The sequence below is a fragment of the Mastigoproctus giganteus genome, chromosome 6 (genome assembly GCF_048544385.1).
Source record: "Mastigoproctus giganteus isolate SK-2022 chromosome 6, ASM4854438v1, whole genome shotgun sequence".
Classification (NCBI taxonomy): domain Eukaryota; kingdom Metazoa; phylum Arthropoda; class Arachnida; order Uropygi; family Thelyphonidae; genus Mastigoproctus; species Mastigoproctus giganteus.
Window position 1 is genome coordinate 44,800,847 of NC_143580.1, and position 20,966 is coordinate 44,821,812.

The following is a 20,966-nucleotide window of genomic DNA, read 5'->3' on the forward strand; positions in this document are numbered from 1 at the left end:
ATGGAATAAACAATTTCAAAATCTATTTTTGTGACATTCGCAGGTAGATAAATAAATCAAACTTTTTTGGGTTTTCATCTTTAAATATTTATTAACCCTTTTGCAAGTATGCACACACACACACACACACACGTGTGTGTGTGTGTGTGTGTGTGTGTTAATAATGGATTAAAAAGTGAATTGGTAGCGATAAAGATATGACAAATGCACCTGAGTGTGCAAAGCAGCAGCAAAGGATGCAATAGTTTATATATGCAAGGCGGAATTAATAGGTCTGTTAAAAAGTGTGAAGATGGAAGGGTAAATTATATAAAATGTCATAATAAAAGAAGATAGCAGAAATTCGAGATATTGTAGGCACGAAAAAGAGAGAAAGAATAATTCATTATAACATACAGAATATCCTGTATGTTATAATGAATTAAGCAAAATTGAAAAGCTAATTAGAGAGAATGGAACTATTGATAACTTAATTAATGATTAAGTAAAAATGATTAAATTAATATAAGGAGTAATAGCCAGCATCAGATATGGGTGGATAATTTTGGTTATAAGTCCAAAAAAGAGGATAGAGCAAATATAAAATTAAAATCTGATGTCAGCTAAAAGTAAATATTGATACATGATCAGTTATTTCATTAGGGGACTATACCTGATCATGTATCAAGGACTGCCCTTCTATACTTATCAATACCTGTAGAAGAAAAGCAAATTTAAGAATAAAACTGAGTAAGATCAAAAAGGGAGTAAAGCAGTATAACTTTCACAAAATATGGACAAGGTAGTCCCAATGCAGTGTGTTTTATAACAAAATAAATTAAGATTAATTAAGTAAAGTGGTAATAAAATAAAAACATTTAGCTGACTGCATGCAGAAATGATGCACTTGCACTAACTTACACATCAGTTAACTATTTTGCAACCTGAGGCTTATAGCCCTGAAGTGCTCTATGATCAATATTACTTGCACACTACTAGGCATCTCTCATATTGTGGAGTTATACTTTGCCAACTGGGTTGTCATCATTGCATCGCAGAGTACCTGCCTACCCACCGACGAGGAGCCAACAAGCTCTGAAACGGTGCCATTTGGGTTATCCGCCGAGAATAAGTAACAGTAGTCATCTCCATTGGTGAAGCGTTACTTATTCGAAGTAGTGCAATATAAATAAATATATATATGATCTTTATTGTAAGGTTCATAGGTACATGCAGATACCCTACCTTTACAAACCCTTCACAGCACTAAGCCAGGGGTTATCATGGTATCTCATTGTGAAGGTATTTACAATATGAGATATACTTAATGATGCACTTGCACTAACTTACACATCAGTTAACTATTTTGCAACCTGAGGCTTATAGCCCTAAAGTGCTCTATGATCTTAGTTTTCTTACTTATGGGCCACTGTGTGTGTGTGTGTGCGCACGATCCATAAGTAAGGAAACTATTTTGAAAAAACTGCTAATGTAAATATGTATGCTATTTTAAAATATATAACTTAATCTTTTTGATTCATTGGTTCAGAATAAGAGAAATGAAGTTAAGTTTTTTTTTGTCCCAACGGAGAATTAACTGGAAAGCAGCATTTAAGGAACTAGTGGAGGATATCTGATATGTTGAGACTGTTTATGCAGGACAAAGTTTCTCAAACTGGAAAGTACTGTACTATAAGCAGTGAACTATGCAGACGATTCTCAGTCAGTGGAAGAACATCATTAACGTGCAACACGAAAAGAGTGTGAGAAAGGAATGAACTTTGGGGAACACCAGCATTAGTGGAGAAGTTAGAAGACAGAAAGAGAGCCAATCTACAGTGAGGAGAGAAAAATGACTACCCAAATGGTGGGGGGGGGAAAGAATCCACTCAGCAATCTTGGAAGACCTTTATGCCAAATACAATCGCAAACTGATCATAGCAATGTCAAGAGCAACTGTTTCAGTTGAACTTATGCAAAGCTAAATAACATAAGCCAATATATCATCAGTGGATCAACACTGATGGAATTCACACTAGAAAACACTGATCAGATGAAAGGTTTTCAGATAGTTTAAGAGTTAGCAGCTTACGGATTTCTCTATTACTACGGAAAGAGTAACAATAATTGCAACAGGACAATAACTAGAAGTGGATTCGCTACCATTTTTAGGAAATGGCTGGATATGAACAAATTTTAATGCAGAAGGTAGAATGCCAAGGGAACAAGAAAGTTTAAAAAGAGAACATAGAACACATGCAAGCTCAGGAGAACAGATTGAGAAGAGGAGAAATGCCATCAGGATCAAGAAATTTAATATCAAGATTGTACAAAATTCTTCTAGTGTAAATCTATCAGAATGACCATGAGAGACATTGAATAGAGGGCATTTAGTATGGTATGAGGTGATTTACCAAGATCATTAATTCAAGAGTTAGAAGAAAAGTAGGATGCCAGTAAGTTGGCTTTATCTATTGCTGAGGATACAAGGGCTCAGGTTCTAACAGAGGTGAGAGTATAGGGGATAAAAGTTGTGGTCAATAGCACTGACAAGAAACCAGAATAATTTACCATTTGGACATGAAGCAAGTTTTCTACTCTTAGCATGTTAAAAATCAAGTTTGGGTTGATAAATAAGTGTATTATAATTGCTGTGAGCTTTAGTGTAGGCAGAAAATTAAGCTAAAGATTTGAATACAAGCCAATTGCGATATGCTACATTCTTATCTTGAAATTTAGTGGAAAACCAATGTAAAGGAAGAGATTATAGGAGGGAATGCAGAGTAAAGGATTTTATCCCACAAGAATAATTTCACTGATATAATAAGAGTAAACATTAGGATCAATAGATTAAAAACAGTAATCTAACAAAGGTAAAAAAGAAGGGAAATTATGCAGATCATCCCATTATTCTTGTAATGCCATATGACATGGAGACTCCACTAGAGAAAAGAGCATCACTACCAGCCCCTTGTGATCACAGGTCCTCTAGGTAACTAGAATCTCAGTTGCCTAGAGAACTACTAACACTGAATGCATACTTTGAAGGGTCGTTTGTAAGGAAAAGCATTAGCATAGGCATATGATGCAAGAAAGCAAGCTTATGGAGCATCAGCCAAAAAAAAAAAAAAAAAACCACTTCCACTTCACCCCTCCATTCGTTAAAGAATGGTTAAGAGTTGTAAGTGTGGTTAGGATTGTCAAGTTTCTGGTAGCTAAATAAACAAGCTGTGTAAGGTCAATATAACAAATTCAATATCACCTAACCTTCTTTCACAAAAAATTCTCTTAAAAAAACAAAACATTTAAAATAGCCTAACCATCATTTAATAACAAACACAACTACAATACACAATAATAAGAGAGATACTATAATACAATTTTATCAATTTCTAATACAAGAGAAAACCAACTACACAATAACCAGTAACAAGACTGGTGGTAAACCCCTTCTGAGTTGTTAATGCTACTTAAAAAAAAAAAAAAAACTAAGCACTGAAATTAAGATATTAAAAAAATAAAATATGTAATCATACCTGTCAAGACATAAGTTCAAATAGATTTTTTCACCTAACATTGTTAACATATTTATACAAGCATGTTCACTATATTTTGGTTACAAATGAGTTAATTTTGGTAGGTCCATAATTGGGAAAAAAAAAAAAAAAAATATATATATATATATATATATAAAATAATAAATAAAATAACATTGTATACGTAAAAAATATCACAAGCTTGACTAAAAACTGAAAAAATTATTTTAATACATTCACACTTGTAAGTGTACTCCCTAAATCAAAAGAATTGGCAGATATAAATTCATTTCTTTCATATATAAAATTGACTTAACAAATGTCAAAGTTGATTATTCATTAATGTACTAAACATACACCACGATGAAAGATCTTTGATTTTTCTTTCATCACGGTGTATGTTTGTATGTGCAAAGTTGTTCGTTTTACAGTTCATTAATATCTGAGGCCTTACCGTGCCAATGTATTATGTCTGTACAAATCTTCGTGAACTGATCTGAATGAAGTTTTCAGGTGGAAAAACTGAAAAACTTGCAGGAAAAATCTCACTCCATCTGCCTAAGATGAATTAACTACAGACCTGAATGAAACAGCATTAAGAATACCTCCCATCTCAAATTGGATCTGTTATAGACCTATCCAAATGATTAACAAGTGGCAAAATCACCATACTAGAGAATGATTGTATATGTTCAATGATTAATGATAATTCATTGTGATGCATACAGTTTTATCAAAAATCAAATGTATTCACCTATGCACAATGGCTCAGTGATATTACTATCACTAAAAAAGGAACTTGCATAAAGACAAAACTTACAATTGACTTAGTTTTATCTGGTCTAGCAGCAATTGGTGGTGGTGGTCCTGTATCATCTTCTTCTTCCTCTTCTTCAGGGGTAGATGGTGGAGTTGGCTCTGGTTTGGGCTAATAAGACAACAGGACTTTAATTTTTTTTATTTTTTTTATTTTATTTGGTTTAGCAATACATAGCCATGCAAGTGGCAATTAATGCCAGTTAGTATACAGAATGAACTAATAAATTCCAAGAGGTATATGAGGCACTATCACACCCAAATGTGAAACATACTAAATAAATTCACCAACATGATATATAAGCAAATTTTTCCCCCCATTGGGGATGGAAAATCCTGTACATTATAGTCACTCTTTCATACATTTAGAGAGGCGGGTACTAAAACACATAACTGCTCTGCTTGCTTACCTAAAAGTAAATCCTTGTGATTTTTAAACTTTTTATTTTTATTTTATTTTGAGTTACCAAAAGCTTGAGTGGCCTTTGGCCCAAGTTGTGTGTGCAATACTGCCCCATTTATGAGGAAATTTCCAGCAAGATTTCTGTTTGCAAAGTAGTTACATTATTTTTGTAAACTCTACCAAGTATACTGAGTGGACAAAAATCATTGGATGCATACCTAGTAATGGGCAGGTCCACCTTTCGCCTAGTAAGGGCAGGCACACGGCGAGGCATTGAGTCCACTAGTTCACGAAAGCATTCCACAGGTATTTCCATCCATGCTTGCTGCTCCGCTGTCCATAATTCCATTGCATTCCTGGGTGGTGGATCCAAAGCTCAAACAGACCTTTCCACAGTATCCCAAAGATGCTCCATAGGGTTCATATGTCTGATGAACAGGGAGGCCATTCCATGGTGGTAAAACCTGCGGAATGCTCTTCGAACCATGTTCTAGTTACCACAGCTCTGTGGGAAGGCACTCTGTCCTGCTGGAAGAGTCCATTGCCCTGTGGGTGCATAATGACCGTGAAGGGACACAGATGGTCTGCAAAGATGGACACATAACCTGGACCATTCGGAGATGCGTCTAGACGTACCAGAGGTACGTCTAGACGTGTGCCAGTTGAACACACCCCAGACCATTACTGACCACCTACCTGCATGAACAGTTCCTTGTTGACACGATGGGTTATTAGCTTCGTGTGGTTTCCACTAGATACACAACTTCCTGTCCACTCAAAATAACTGGAAAAGGGACTCACCGGACAAGGAGACCCATTTCCAATCATCCAAGGTCCAGTGCCGATGTTCTTTTGTCCAGCTGAGGCATAGTGTCCAATGTCGTGGTATTAACAATGAGAGTCTGGTGGGTCAACGGCTCCCATAACCTATTGTGGCTAATGATCGCCTGATGGTCTTGGTGGAGACATTTCTGGCACCTCCCTCGTTGAAGTCAGCGGTAATTTGTGCCACTGTCTCTTTGGTTGGCTGAAACAATGTGAGACAGACATAGACGGCCACATTCCACATTCATCCACCTTTCTCCGCCCACAGCGCTGTCCACGATGAGATGTTATTCCACAAATGGAATATTCCCGATGCACTCTTAATACTGTCGAATGGGGAGAGTGGGTGCCCAATGCATGGGGCACTCTGTCACTTAGGTGGTACAGAAATTACCACCTAAGTGACAGAGTGACCCATGCATTGGGCACCCACTTTCATCCTTCTTTCAAAGTCTGTTAACTCACGTTTATCCCTACTGACATCGAATTACCGTTTACGTGAATGCAGTGTACCTACATATCTGCCAAGCGGCGGGTTCATCCACTAGCGAGAGGGGTGACAGTATAGCATTTCCCAGGAACCAGGTATCCCATGAATTGTCCTTTCAGTGTACTTGAAAGTGTGAAATAATTTGTTCTTTCACTTCTTTGATATTATACAAAAATGTGTAATACTATTAGATGAGAGAATTTCCATTTTGATCTTGACACATCTGTTGTAACTACCAGACCTTGCATCAGCATATTACTACCTATTCAGACATATACAACACTGATGATCAGGAAATGAAAATTTCAAGACTATCAAAAAGTGCCCTGTTTACTTGCTTTGCTTCAAAGTTTAAGGAATTTTATAAGCCTGGTATTAAAATGTTTAGGAAGGTGGCACAAAGTCATATAATGGAGGAATGTATACTTGATTAAGGTTGATATTTTTGTTACCAAAGAAAAATTTCTTAGAGGATGATCTTACATGATTGTTCTCCAATCTAAAAGCCTAAACACTGCTTGAACTTCATGCAGTTAATAAAAAAAAATTACAGTAAACAGTAAAAAAAAAAAGTGGCTTCAGTTTCTATAAATTCCAACCACAATTTCTAATCAGAATAAATTATATTAAAACACTAAAAATTTACTAAAATAAAACTGGTCTCAAAAAGATTGATTTAAAAAAAAGAAGAAAAATCTTTCAAAGAATCCAAGAATTTACAAGAAAATACGACAAAAAATTGGCATAAATAGTAAAAATTAAGTGGCATAATGCACCTTTTAAATAACTATCTGAACTGCTTATACAGTTCTACAATGGAAAACACAGGTATCAAAAAACAACCTTATTTTCAAACTCAGCAGAATTTGTATTGTAATCTATACCTCAACAAGTTAACTTCTTTAAATTCAAATACTGAATTATAATTTTTTACTCTTTAATTATTTGCAGAATACAAAATAATTAAAATAAAATGCTAACATTTATATAAATTATGAATAAAAAACACAAGTACTCAAAATTAAATTTAATTATATTATAGGAGTATAATATAAATAAATTTAATTATATATCATTTATTTAAGAAGTCTTATAGTGAAGTAAACAACAGAATAATATTCCACAAAAGACAAAGAGAAATGAACTAACAAAATATATAAAAATCAAGATAAGTAACAAAATTATACGAATTACTTTAAAGTACTGTTAAGGAAATATTTACCATTGGAGGTGGTGGAATCACAGTATTGGCAACATATTTTTCTGGTAAATAACTTGGACGTGGAGATGGATCTATTAAGTCAGATTTAAAACATTCAAGACAGGGAACAACTTAAAAAAAAGTGACGATTATCTTAAAACAGTAAACAAAGTTTTAAAGATATCTATTTTAAAGTTATGAATTTACAACTACATTCAAAAGAAAACATGCAAATTTAAAATTTGCAAGTTTTCTGCAAATTATACAAAAAAACTGTATAAAAGAAAACTTGCAAATTTAAAACTTTTGGGCCAAGATTCACCAATTCACTATGAAACTACACTGACAAGCTGCTTTCCCACTACACACTCACTGGTGGGATGAACCGTCAAGTGAGTCAATGATGTGACATTAGCAGGAACTCTTTACCCCCCTTCCCTGTAACTCCAAACAACAAAGGTTACTAGAAACTACTTTGAACGGGTTAGGACATAGCAGATATTTGTTGATATCAAACATTAATTTCTGCAGATTGTAATTTTCAGCAAATACACACGAAAGAACAGTTTTAGAAGAAAATTAAACTTTGCTTTGCATTATACTTTTCTTTCTTTATTGTCTGGGGCACAATCCTGTCTCCAATGACAGTGACAGAACTTGGGCTTATGCTAACGTCAGAAACAACTACATTACCCAAAAATCAAACCTGGAGTTACTAAGTACTGTTTTTAATAAAATAACATCACCAAGAAGGCAAATCCATTAAAATATCGAAAGCACTCCTTTTAAATATCTTTTATGTGATTGATTTCAGAGCAATTCAGCTTCCTATCATAGAACAGTCAGTCTCAATTAGCAACTTTGTGCCAAATCGCAAAGAAGGTTACTAATTGAAACAGCTGCAGCAATTATGAAGTACACTATAAACAAACAGCCAAGCAGTGTTATTGTTATTTGGTTTTTTAGGAGCATTAGCAACTAAGGCCATATTGCTCCGGGATATGCGGTGGTCATTCCCTGACCTTTCCACATCTTCCGTATTTGGTGGTGACGGGCTCGAACCCCGGTCTAATCAAGAAGCGTGTGCTACGCACTGCTGCTCCTTCCCACCTGGCTACGGAGGCGCCTGCCAAGCAGTGTGTGTGTGTGTGTGTGTGAACCTGATGTAATATACACTGAGTGATCACTGAATTATGACCACCTACCTAATACTGTGTAACATTCGGACAGATAACAGCTGTTTTCACCTAGGCTTTGACTCCACTAATGTCTGAAGATAGGAATCCACAGCAGTGTTACCTGCAAGGCTTTCCAGTGTCAGAACAGATGATAGTTGCACGTACATATGCATCACTTCCTGTTCCAAAACATCCCACAGGTATTCAATTAGATTGAGGTCAGGCAAATTCAGAGCCCAATTAAGATGGGCAGTATCTGGTATCTGTGATATCTTCATGGTGTTCCTCAAACTGCTCCTGCACAGTGCAGGCCTGATGATGGTGCATCATCAACAATCAAATTGGTCACACAAAATTTTCACTTAACAAATCCATGCTATGTCTGAAGTGAAACTGCAATTTTGTCTAGAGGGTCCTACATTACTACTTTAACCAGTGTCTTAATTATTTTCCCTGGAACAGACGTCAAACTAATATATACACTGAGTGATCACTGATAATAATAGGTCTGTAATTATTCATGTCATCTTTTGATCATTTGATACATTTGTACAGCTCCAGTCCATAGGGACCTCCACTAAATACAAGGATGCTCTCACAATTATGGCAAAGGGTTTGCTTACCTCCTTTGCTCCCTCTCTTAATAAAATTGGATGGATTTCATCCACACCAAATGCCTTTTTTTATGTTTAGCTTCAACAACTTCTCTTCCACTTTCCTTTCGGTTATCACAAAATAATTTAGAGCTCTCCATTAGATTTTCATAAACTTCTGGCATCCTTTCTTCAAAAGAATTCTTCAAGTGTGAATGTAGATGCAAGATACCTATTCAATTTGCAAGTAATCTGAAACATGTCATTAAGATTACTTACAAATTTATTTAAGCTATGGAAGTTGATAGCTTAAATAAAATTTAAGGCTGAACTAGACAAACATTTGGAGTGACCAGATGGGTGAAATGGGAAGTTTTTTGGGGTTTTTTTTGGCTGATTTCTATAAGCTTGCTTTCTTCCATCATATGCCTCAACTAATGCTAATAGCAACAGCAAATATTCTTGCACCCTTTCTATTTGAGTGTATACCATCCATGTAGAAGCAGTCTCTCCTGTTAACAAACAGACCATGCTGAGAAAAATCCTACCTCATGAGTTGCGCAATTTCTTGAGGGCCAAATTGATTGACAAGGCTCTCATTATATACTCCCTCCTATCATGTCAGGGACAATTTGCAGACATTTTCAAATTTAACTCAGCTTTTTTTTTCAACATTGCCCTGTACTTGTGAAGAAAATCTGCAGATCTCCTAATCTTAATGAAATTAGCAGCAACGTGTAAAACAATATCACCTTTTGTGTCCTTAAAATATATCTGCTCTACAACATCAAATTTTACCTCTGGCAGACATACCCTGGTCTTATTCTACCTACCCTTTTTCGCACAATATATTTCCTAGTAGTTATGCCTTTAATTAAATTCCACATTAGTACACTGATTGCTGCCACCCAGTGAGTCTTTTACTTGCAGATTCTTAATGAAAGAAGATAATCATATTAAGGGAGGCAGCAAGGGAAGTAAGCAAACCCTAATGAGCATCCTTGGATTCAGGGGAGGTCTCCATGGACTAGAGATGTGTGAATGTATCCCCAATTCACAAAGGGGAATCAGAGGATGACATGAGTAATTACACACCTGTTAGTTTAACTTCTGTTCCAGGGAAAATAATGGCATCACTGGTTAAAGAAGTAATGCAGGACCATGTAAACAAAATTGCAGTTATATTTCAGACAACATGAGTCTGTTAAGGGGAAATCGTGTCTAACACACTTGATTGGATACTATAATGTGGTCATAAAGGAACTGGATGCAAAAAATAATTGTGATATCATATACTTTGATTTCAGGAAAGCTTTTGATACTGTTGCACACAAAAGACTGCTGTACAAATTGGAGCAATGTGGAATTAAGGACAAGTTGCTGCTGTGGATGAAGGGATGGTTGAGTGTGAGAATACAGAGAATGGTAATCAATGAACCCTGTTCTTCATGGACTAATATTATTATACAAGTTAATTACATACACACAGAGAGAGAGAATTTTTTCTGAGATATAACTCAGGTCACAATTACATTCATTTGTATTATTTGTAACGTGTAGTAACTGTGATATAGTCCCAAAGAAAACAGTGAAGAGACATTAAATTAAAAATATTACAATGCAATCTCCAAAAAAGCTGTGTCAAATTTTCATTATGCTTTATACAAAAAAGTATGGCCTGTTATTCCATTTGTTAATCCAACACCAGATCCCATAAATGTAATTTATGCATACATCAACTTCTCTTAAAAAGATGGGTTTATCACCTTGATACATGATTAAATTATCATGTATCAAGGTGCAAGAAAATACATTCAAAAAACTTGATATTTAGTTTTATGCTGATTATTCCTGCCTAAAAACTTTAAATGTAAAATGATGCATTCTCTTCAAAGAACACAATGTATAAAACAATCTTAAAATACTAAGTGTTTTTTTCATGACCCATAAAACTCAGTTAACATGTCAATGTTTTACAAGAAACTAAATATAGATGAATAAAACTCATAAGGTGAATTCAGAAATGAATTTCAAAAACTATAGTGCCTATAACATTTAAATCTGAAGTTCAGAGGATGTCACTACATGTGTTTTCATATTCATTTCCCTGACAAAATGAACAATCAAAGCAATATTTGATTCATGCATGGTTCATAGGGTTCTCAGTGACTGCAGCATCCAAATTTATTTTGGAAGAGATAATTAAATCAGAAACTTCATCACACAGTTGCCACATTCACCTAATCTTACACTACTTGAGTTGTACTGAGGATGGTATTGGGAACTTCAAAAGTGTTGTATGTATCAGCCAATCTCTTTGGAAGTGTGAAAGTGTTTCATATGAAAGTAACTTCCCAATAAAACTGTACAGCTTTATTTTTTGTTTGTTTTTCATCTCACTCCAGAAGTAAAAGAACAGAATTTAACAAGAAACAAACAATTTTTTGTATTCATCCAAAAATTCTTTTGGATGAATCCAAAGAAATCTTTCATCCAAAGAAATCTTTTGAGTGTGCAATTTATAAGCTGAATCACTAGACAAACTTCTTAGGACTATGGCAGAAAGTTACAATGATATAAATAGCCTTTTTATTTTAAAAGGACAGGCTACCCATTTTATTTGAAATGGCTAGGCCTATCCATCCACTTGTAATGTGTGAAAGAATGCTTTCTGTAACTACATATGGCAATTACAGGTACTCTTTATTGAGGGGGCGATCCACCAAATTATGTCACAATATTGTTGTGCTTAGGAGGACAAAGGACAATTTCAAACTCTTGACATACTGTCCTTAAATGAGAAGCATATAGCCAGTTCCAGGATGCTACCCTTCCCCCCATCCTGTGTACATCTGATTTGATAGCAAAAAACACACACACAAAGTCCATTCCGGTTATTTGGGACACATCGTGACTAGTGCATTTTGGCCCGATTAAGCGGCTGCTCCAATTATCCGAAGTTTCACGTAAATAGTTAAAAATACAATGTACCCCCCCCACCCCCTTTACAATTGGTTCACTGTACAATCAAATCATGTTACGACAAACTCAACATAGTAAAGTACCGTTCACTATACGATGTGCAGCAAGCACCGGTCATTGTGATCACGTTTCTGAATTGAATTTTAATTCTATTAAACAGAGATTCTAATTAGCGAAAATAGGAGGAATATTATCCACAGACTATAAAAGCAAAGATATATTAAGCACAAATTTACTCTTTATTACCTTACCAATTAAAAAATTAAATGATACGTGAAAATCGGAAGAATATACGTGATAATCGGAATAATTAATACGTACTGTAATATGTACATACGAACTAGTTGACATTTCTGTTCGCTGACATTTGTGGGTGGGGGTTAAAATTTAAAACAGTAAAAAGATAAGCAATCGATAACAAAGAACACAGCACACACAAATTGCAAGTAACAATATGCGCAAGTGAGAACAGAGTAACGAGTTACAAAGCTTTAAAAATAGGAATGAAGAGAAGATCTGAAAATTAATTTTTTTTACATGATTGAAGATTTCATGGAAGTGTAAACACATTTCACCATAAAAACCCACAGAATTCCAGCTGTCGGTATTATCTCAAATTCAGTAAGATCAAGTTTACTGTCTGTTTATGATAGATTTCACTAACAGAAAAGCCCAATAAACAGGTGACTGCTAATTGTTTTATGGTTGTGACCTCCAGAATGTCGACCGAACCATGTGGTAGTGTCGGAGACAATCATAGGGTCATCTCCAGTGCTGAGATCTCCTGCCCCGATTAAACGGCATGCCATTCCAATTAAGCAAAGTAAACCCTGGCTATTCTGTTTTTTAAGATTTGCCCCAAATAAACGGCTGCCCCGATTAACTGGTGGCCCAAATAACCGGAATCCACTGTATATGAGACCCTTTATAGCTACATACATGCTACTCTGGTAAAATACTGTTGAGAAAAATCACATATATCCTTATATTAGTAGGTTAGATCAGAGAGATAGACATCCCTTTGGGGCGGATCCAGGCACCATTAATAGCACTTGAGCCCTTGGCCTCCTAACTTGTAAAACTTTTTTTATTTATTATTTACAGTACATACAGATACTCTTGATATTCGAATTTTTAAATGATAAACAGTTATTAGGACCTTGAAGCATCTTTTCAAGCAAAATTCTCTGCAAATTGCAAGGATTTCACGATTAGAATGTTAGTGGTAGTGGATACCGCACTTGCTCTGACATGACCCTGGTAGAAGTAAGCTGACACTTTTCATAGTCTAACGTTTGAACGTTCTAAAATATTATGTATCGACACTGATTGTTATATTTACTAACAATAACAAATGGAATATTAGTGAGAGAAGAGCTAATAGCACCTCTTAATTGAATGAATATATTATCAGGGAAGTGACCACATTGATTTAACTGATTGTGCCATGCACATTATACTAATACCTAAAAATGGGCCCACTAAGAATGCCGCCCCAGGCCCCAAGAACCTAGATCCGCCCCTGCATCCCTTGATCTATCCTGCCAATATAACAAATACATGAAATTAATGATACAGAAATAACAATATTTATTTAATAATATAACGAACATGAAAAACATTTTTTTTTCAATGTCAGAGATTCTTTAAACAAATATAAAGCACACTGTAAAGATAAGAAAATGATACTGGTACAAAAAATAATATGCAAAGTCATTAATTATCAATTATCCAAAAAATAAATGCTGAAAGTCATGCAAACAATGTGCATTCATGCATACATCCAAGAGGTAAGCAAGAATTTCATAGAACTAAATAATAACATGGCAGTCTGCTTATTTTATTTGGTAGAATAAATTAACAAATCAATGATATTGCAAATGGGAAGTAGGTGACAGGTGGCATTACTCATTTCATTTTGTGTTAATTGTTAGAGGGGAAAAAAAATTACAAATTTAAACAACAAAAAAGCAAAGTTTCTTTAATAAAGGCATAATCACTAATATACCTAATCAAAATAAGCCAATAAATGCAAAATAGTTCAACTGAGATCAGCTTTAACTGAAAATTGTAACTGAATTGATATGTCCATTAATACTGTTCTATGAACTTCTTTATTTCCCTTTTATACGTGCACAAGTATCTAAAACCTGTACCTAACATAAATACGGTCTTGGAATGGAGGCCTATATGTAGTAAAGATTTATGCCCCTGAATTGTAAACAAAGAGAAAAACTCATTTCCCTGAATTACAATTTACTAGAAAATACTTTCAAAAATTGCTTTGTTAATCCTCATGATTAGCATATGAAGGGTCACAGAAATATTCATTCATTTATTAAAAAATCTGAACTGTGAAAAACCATATTTCATGCAAAAGTATTTTGAGGAGAAAACTGGTTTCCTATTAACATATAAATCAGTATTCTTTTTTTTTTTTTTGATGGATCATAACAGAGAATGTAATTAATAAATAAAAAAAATCATTCTCAAATCTTATCTTTAAATTCAATTTTAAATACAATTACTGTATTTATATACAAATAGTAATAATAATAATAATAATACAGGTTGAGTATCCCTAATCCGAAATGCTTGGAGCCGGAAATGTTTTGGATTTTGGAATACATGGGATGATGGAGTTGCAGTAAGGTGGAAATAAAATTTAGATTACACTTAAATAGAAAGGGTGCAAGAATGTTTGCTGATGCTATCGAGGCAATGTTAGGTGGGTCGGAAAACTGCTAGATTGGGGGGATACAAGGACTAATAGATTAACAGTAGCCACTGGCAGAGGTGAAAGTGATTCTTGCACTGCTTCTATTGGAATGAGCCGCAGCCTGGAAAATAAGATGCAGGATATTTCAGAGACTGCTGGGAATCATTGGGGTACAAGTAAACACATGGGTTGTGTTAGGGTAGCTAAGAAAAAGAACAGGTGCATGTATACTTGTGTGTACACCAATGCTAGGAGTTTAGTAAATAAATTTGATGAATTTGAGGTATTGCTCAAAACATCAAAGGCAGATATTGTGGGGATTTCAGAGACGTGGTGTCACACAGATATAAGAAATGCAGAACTGGAATTTGGGGAGTACAATGTCTACAGAAAGGATAGACAGGATAGGCAGGGAGGAGGGGTTATGCTATTAGTTAAAAAACACATAAAATCCAAGGAAGTGAAGCCAGTCGACATCGCTGGACAGTGCAGTGTCGAGTCAGTTTGGTGTGACATAAGCATTGGGAGATCAAAATTGAGAGTAGGAGTGTGCTATAGGCCTAATGACTCTGATGAGTATAATAAGAAACTGTTCGGAGAAATAGAGTGGGCCAGTAAATCAGAGAGTCTTATAATGGGGGATTTTAATTTCCCAGATATTGACTGGAATTTGGGGGCTGGTCACTCACACAGTAGCAAGGCTTTTGTGGATTTATTGGATGATTGTTTTCTACATCAGCATGTTCGGGAGGCAACTAGAGGGAGTAATACTCTTGATTTGATTATCAGTAGTGATTCTTCATGCATTAAGAATCTGCAGATAAATGAACCACTTGGTGGCAGTGATCACAGTGTGCTGAAGTGGGAGTTACTCAAAGAGGTAACTACCATTAGGGGTAAAGGGAAGGGGTATTGCTTTCATAAAGGCGACTACAATGGACTGAGACAGTATTTAAATTCTATACAGTGGGATCAACTGATGATATTGCCAACAGCAAATTCAAAATGGGAAGCATTCAAAGAACTTATCGTGGAAGCTACTAGGCTTTACATACCAACTAAGAAATATTGTTCAAGGTTTAGGCCTAAATGGTTGTCAGATGAACTAATGAGGCATATGGCAGAGAAGAAAAATGCATGGGATACATACAAATTAACACGTGACACGGACGCCTATGATAGATACAAGTTGATCTGTAACCAAGTTACAAAGGAGGTTAGGCAGGCGAAGGCAAATTACGAGAGATCCTTGGCAAGGGATGCGAAGAAAAACAGCAAAGAGTTCTTTACTTATGTAAACTCTAGAAGGAAGGGGATGAATCAGATTGGTCCACTTGAGATCGATGGGTCAACTGTTGATGACCCTGCTCGGGTAGCTAACAAACTAAATGAATATTTTGCATCGACATTCACACATGAGGAGTTATTCAGCGAGGGGAATGCCAGAGGTGTATTCAACTCTAGCAGTAAGCTAGAGAATCTTGTAATAACTGAGAGCAAAGTGGAGGAGAAATTGTTGAAGATAAACACAAGAAAGGCACCTGGGGTGGATGGGATCTATCCAGTTATATTAAAGGAGGCAGCAAAGGAGGTAAGCAAACCCTTAGCCATAATTATGAGAGCTTCCTTGGACTCAGGGGAGGTACCCATTGACTGGAGATGTGCAAATGTGACCCCAATTCACAAAGGGGGATCAAAGGCTGACACAAGTAATTACAGACCTGTGAGTTTAACTTCTGTTCCCGGAAAATTAATGGAGGCACTGGTGAAAGAAGCACTGCAGGATCATCTAGACAAGACTTCAGTTATAGCTAGGACACAGCATGGTTTTGTTAAGGGGAAGTCTTGCCTGACCAATTTGATTGGATACTATGATGCAGTCACAAAAGAACTGGATGCAGGGAATAACTTTGATATTATATACTTGGATCTTAGAAAGGCTTTTGATACTGTTGCACATGGAAGACTGCTGCACAAATTGGAGCAGTGTGGCATTGGAGGCAAGTTGCTGCTATGGATAAAGGGGTGGTTGAGGGGGAGAAGACAGTGGTAATCAATGGACACTGCTCATCGTGGACTAATGTTATTAGTGGAGTCCCTCAGGGTTCAGTATTGGGGCCTTTATTGTTTTCTGTATTTATAAATGATATTGATGATGGTATATCAGGCTTAATGTCCAAGTTTGCAGACGATACGAAGGTTGGCAGGGTTGTCAAGGACACTACTGACACTATGCTGCTGCAACAGGATTTGGAAAGGTTGAGCAGATGGGCTTCGAGGTGGCAAATGAAGTTTAACATTGACAAATGTAAAGTACTACATATGGGAAACAGCAACCCCAGAGCAACGTATCAACTCTGTGGTACTACACTGACAGTGGTAGAGAATGAAAGGGACCTGGGGGTGGTGGTGCAGGCAGATATGAAGTTCTCTGAGCAGTGCAGACGAGCTGCAAGAGTAGCTCATGGTGTATTGTCAATGATATATAGGAATTTTTCTAGCAGGGATAAGGAGGTGATTATTCCCTTGTATAAGGCAATGGTCAGGCCACACCTAGAGTACTGTATACAGGCCTGGAGGCCTCATTTCAGGAAGGATGTAGAGCTGCTGGAACGAGTACAGAGAAGGGCAACTAGATTGGTGAATGGGACAAAGGGGTTCTCTTACGAAGAAAGGCTTAAGTTTTGCAAATTACAGTGTCTGGAAACTAGGCACCAGCGGGGTGATCTGATAGAGGTGTACAAAGCCTTGAATGGTTTGAGCATGCTCAATGCTCATGGGATTCTTCCTCTAGCTCAGAAAAATCACCTGAGAGGGCATAAATTCAAATTGAGGAAAGACAGATGTAGGATAGATGTGCGGAAATTTGCCTTTAGCCAGCGGGTGGTTGGTGGGTGGAACAGACTTCCATCCCTTGTCGTGGAAGTTGATAGCCTAAATAAGTTTAAGGCTCAGCTGGACAGGTATTTCGAACGAACAGAGGGGTGAAGTGGAAGTGGTTATTTTTATTTATTTATGTTACTTTTTTTTTTTTTTTTGGCTGATGCTGCATAAGCTTGCTTTCTTGCATCAAATGCCTCTACTAATGCTAATTTCATGCAAAAAATTCACTTTTATTTACCAAAAAAAAAAAAAAGGTCTCTACTTCCAAAAGAATATAAATGCAACAAATACTCATTCAAAATTCATATTTTATGTGAAAAAAATTCCTTTTTATTTACCACCTTGAGAAAGAACATCAAGCGGTTAAGGGATCAGGAACTGGGTCCTTCAGGGATGAGGAAACATTGTGCTGAATGGCTGTTTTAAATGTTTCTTACAGAGTCATTTGCCTCATCAACAAAGGTTTTTGTTGTAGAAGTCTCTTTTATTTTACAAATTGACATTATTTCTTGTTCTGTTATGAAAGTGTTGCTCTAGTCATTCACACTTTTTCGCCATGTCATCTATAGGCATTTTTACTGCAGTGCTAACAATGTCATCTTCATCGTCACTTTTACCATGATCACCTTGATTCAAAACCATTTCAGCTATTTAACCATCAGTCATTGAATGAATAACTGGAGCTCCATTATCTATGTTAAAGACTTCTTTGATATCCACTATTTCCAGCTTACTGACGAAGGCACTGTTTTTGCATATGTAAGGAATTCAGACATCTTTTTCTCAAAATCATTAGCTTCTTCATCATCACTGAGCATAGTCACAGACCAGAGGTTGTGCCAGGCATGCATAACCATGTCTTTAGTCACCGAGGTCCAAGCATTTGCAACAGCATATACAGCATCCTTTGGTTAAACTCCTTCTGCAAAAAAATCTTCCACACCCATGCCTCTGTTCAAGAAAGTGTTTTATATATACACTTAATTGATCTAAGGATACCCTGGTCACATGGCTGAATTAATGAAGTCACGTTTGGGGAAAGTACATGACAAACATTTTTGATGAGCAGAACAGTTGTCAAGAAATAACAAAATTTTGCAGTGATCATCCAGTCCAGCTTCCCTGCAGTGAGCAAGACCTGCTGGTACAAAATGTTTGTGAAACCAATCAGAAAAGATGTTCCTGGTGATGCAAGCCTTTTTGTTAGCATAATAATGGTCTGGTAAGAAATTCACTCCATTAACAGTGAGGATGCAAGCTTACACTTGTGCATGCCTGCTAGATTAGTAAATCCCAGCACAATTAATCTGTTCTTGGCATCGTTAATTCCTGTTGGGGCTGTCTCATCAGCTGTAATTAGTGTCTTCCTGGGGCAATAACGGCAAAACAATGTTTCATTGTAGACTTGTTCTGCTGTCAGATTTTCATTCACGATGACCTTGGCAAACTCAATGAATTTCTCCCCTGCTTCATGATCAGCAGATGCTTTATCACCACAAATCTTTAAAAATTTAATGCCATGTGTTTTCTGAAATTTCTGTAGACCAGCCTCTTGAATATTCACAGTTCAATTCAATTTTCAGTTCTTTATGACAGATCTTTGCTTGTTCCATGATCAGCTGACCGGTAAGTGGCATGTGTTCACTGCAATGCTGATGGATCCACTCTTTCAAAACACAATCGAGATCTTAATTTTTAGCTTTATGCAGTGTTTTTCTATTTTTTCATTAACTTCTGTTCATCACTTTCATACAGAATTTGAACAGTTTATCCTTCTTTCTTCAGGTCAGAAGGCGATCGTTCCAACACCAAACTCTTCTGTAAGATGTCTCACACTTACACCACTGCCCAGTTTCTTCAACAAATTCACTTTCTGTTCTATAGATAAACTTAAATGCTGCTGCTTATCACTGTTATCCAGGATATCAGGTTTTATTGACATTTTCAACAATATCTTTACACCGCAGAGCAGAGAATAAACTAAACAAACAGTGAGTAATGGACGTAGACACTTTGCGTTGATGATAATTGCTGCTTTACTGATGTAAACACACACCACATCACAGCTCTTTCCCACCAGGGCTCCCTGTTTCCAGAACTCTAGTATTTTTCAAAAAGTTTCGGCTTTTGGGATTTCAGATTGGGGATACTCAACCTGTATTTAATGACGTTTTTAAATATAATTTTATTAATGAAGCATACAAATCCTTAATGCTGAATTTCTTTAGAAAAGTTTACCAAATCTATTTTGTTACTTTTAAACACACAATTCTGAACTGTCTCTTAATGGCTTGTTTTTAATGAATTTAACAAGCCATTTGAGAAAATACTTGTTCGCACATACAGGAAGAACCAAACGCAGATAGAACGGCGATTGAAATTAGGGGTGTTACATGCATGTATCAACATATATCAACAATCGGGAATGCAACACACCGGCACATACTACAAAAATGTTCACAAGGTGCTCAAAATTGAAACTGCATCACAGATTTTTTATTTTTTTTAAATTAATTAAAATGCTCAGCTACGGGTCATCCAAATCATGCTGGTAGGTTACCTTCTTACCTGTGAGTCATAGGTTTCTGACCACTGGTCTAATGATCACTAACTACCATGGGATATGAACCAGTTTAAAGGAGCACAAATTCAAAAATAATGTAACTGTGGCTGTATAACTAGTATGCCATCTTATTAATATATTTCAGTTAGTAAACGTTGGCAAAAGCAATGTTGAATTATATTAAACTTATACAAATAAAGCACTTAACTATAAAAAGGGCATTCAAAAGGGTGCATCTCTCCATATAGCAGAATAAAATTGGAGATTAAATAAATTTAATTCACTAAACAAAAGTTCATTAGTAATGAATTGTTTTTGGGGTTTTGTTAATGAGTTATTTTTGCATGCTATTAAAAATAAAAAATTTGAAAAAGATTATATTAAACTAAACATAACTAGAGTATTATAAAGCAATGACATTACATTTAATGTTACTCATTAATGACAGCAAATGTAATGACATGTTCAATACATACAAGCCACTGATTACTGTACCGGCAAGAAAAGTAGATAACAGTGTTGAATTGGGGGTATGTGAGTGCTAAAATAAATGAAAGACGAGTTGTAAAAGAACACCCTTTCTACCTTCAAAGCTTCAATATGAAGTTAAATATGAAATAAACAAATTTCACCTGGGAGTGTTTTCTATAAAGGAATACTGCATCGTGATCCATAGAATTTGATTTCTCTATCAATGGACACTGCTCGTCGTGGACTAATGTTATTAGTGGAGTCCCTCAGGGTTCAGTATTGGGTCCATTGTTTTCTGTATTTATAAATGATATTGATGATGGTATA

At 35.9% G+C, this 20,966-nt stretch overlaps 1 protein-coding gene across 4 annotated transcripts in view; it reads right to left on the bottom strand.

The window, feature by feature from the left end:
- Pak (serine/threonine-protein kinase PAK 3-like protein) overlaps window positions 1-20,966 on the bottom strand; it is a 251,389-nt gene that overhangs the window by 147,592 nt on the left and 82,831 nt on the right. For all 4 annotated transcript variants that reach the window (XM_090375934.1, XM_090375932.1, XM_090375933.1 and 1 more), the window contains 2 exons: window positions 7,272-7,342; window positions 4,336-4,443 (listed from right to left, as the gene is read on the bottom strand). In XM_090375934.1, the coding sequence (XP_090232060.1) occupies window positions 4,336-4,443; window positions 7,272-7,342 (179 nt within the window). The remainder of the gene's footprint in view (window positions 1-4,335; window positions 4,444-7,271; window positions 7,343-20,966) is intronic.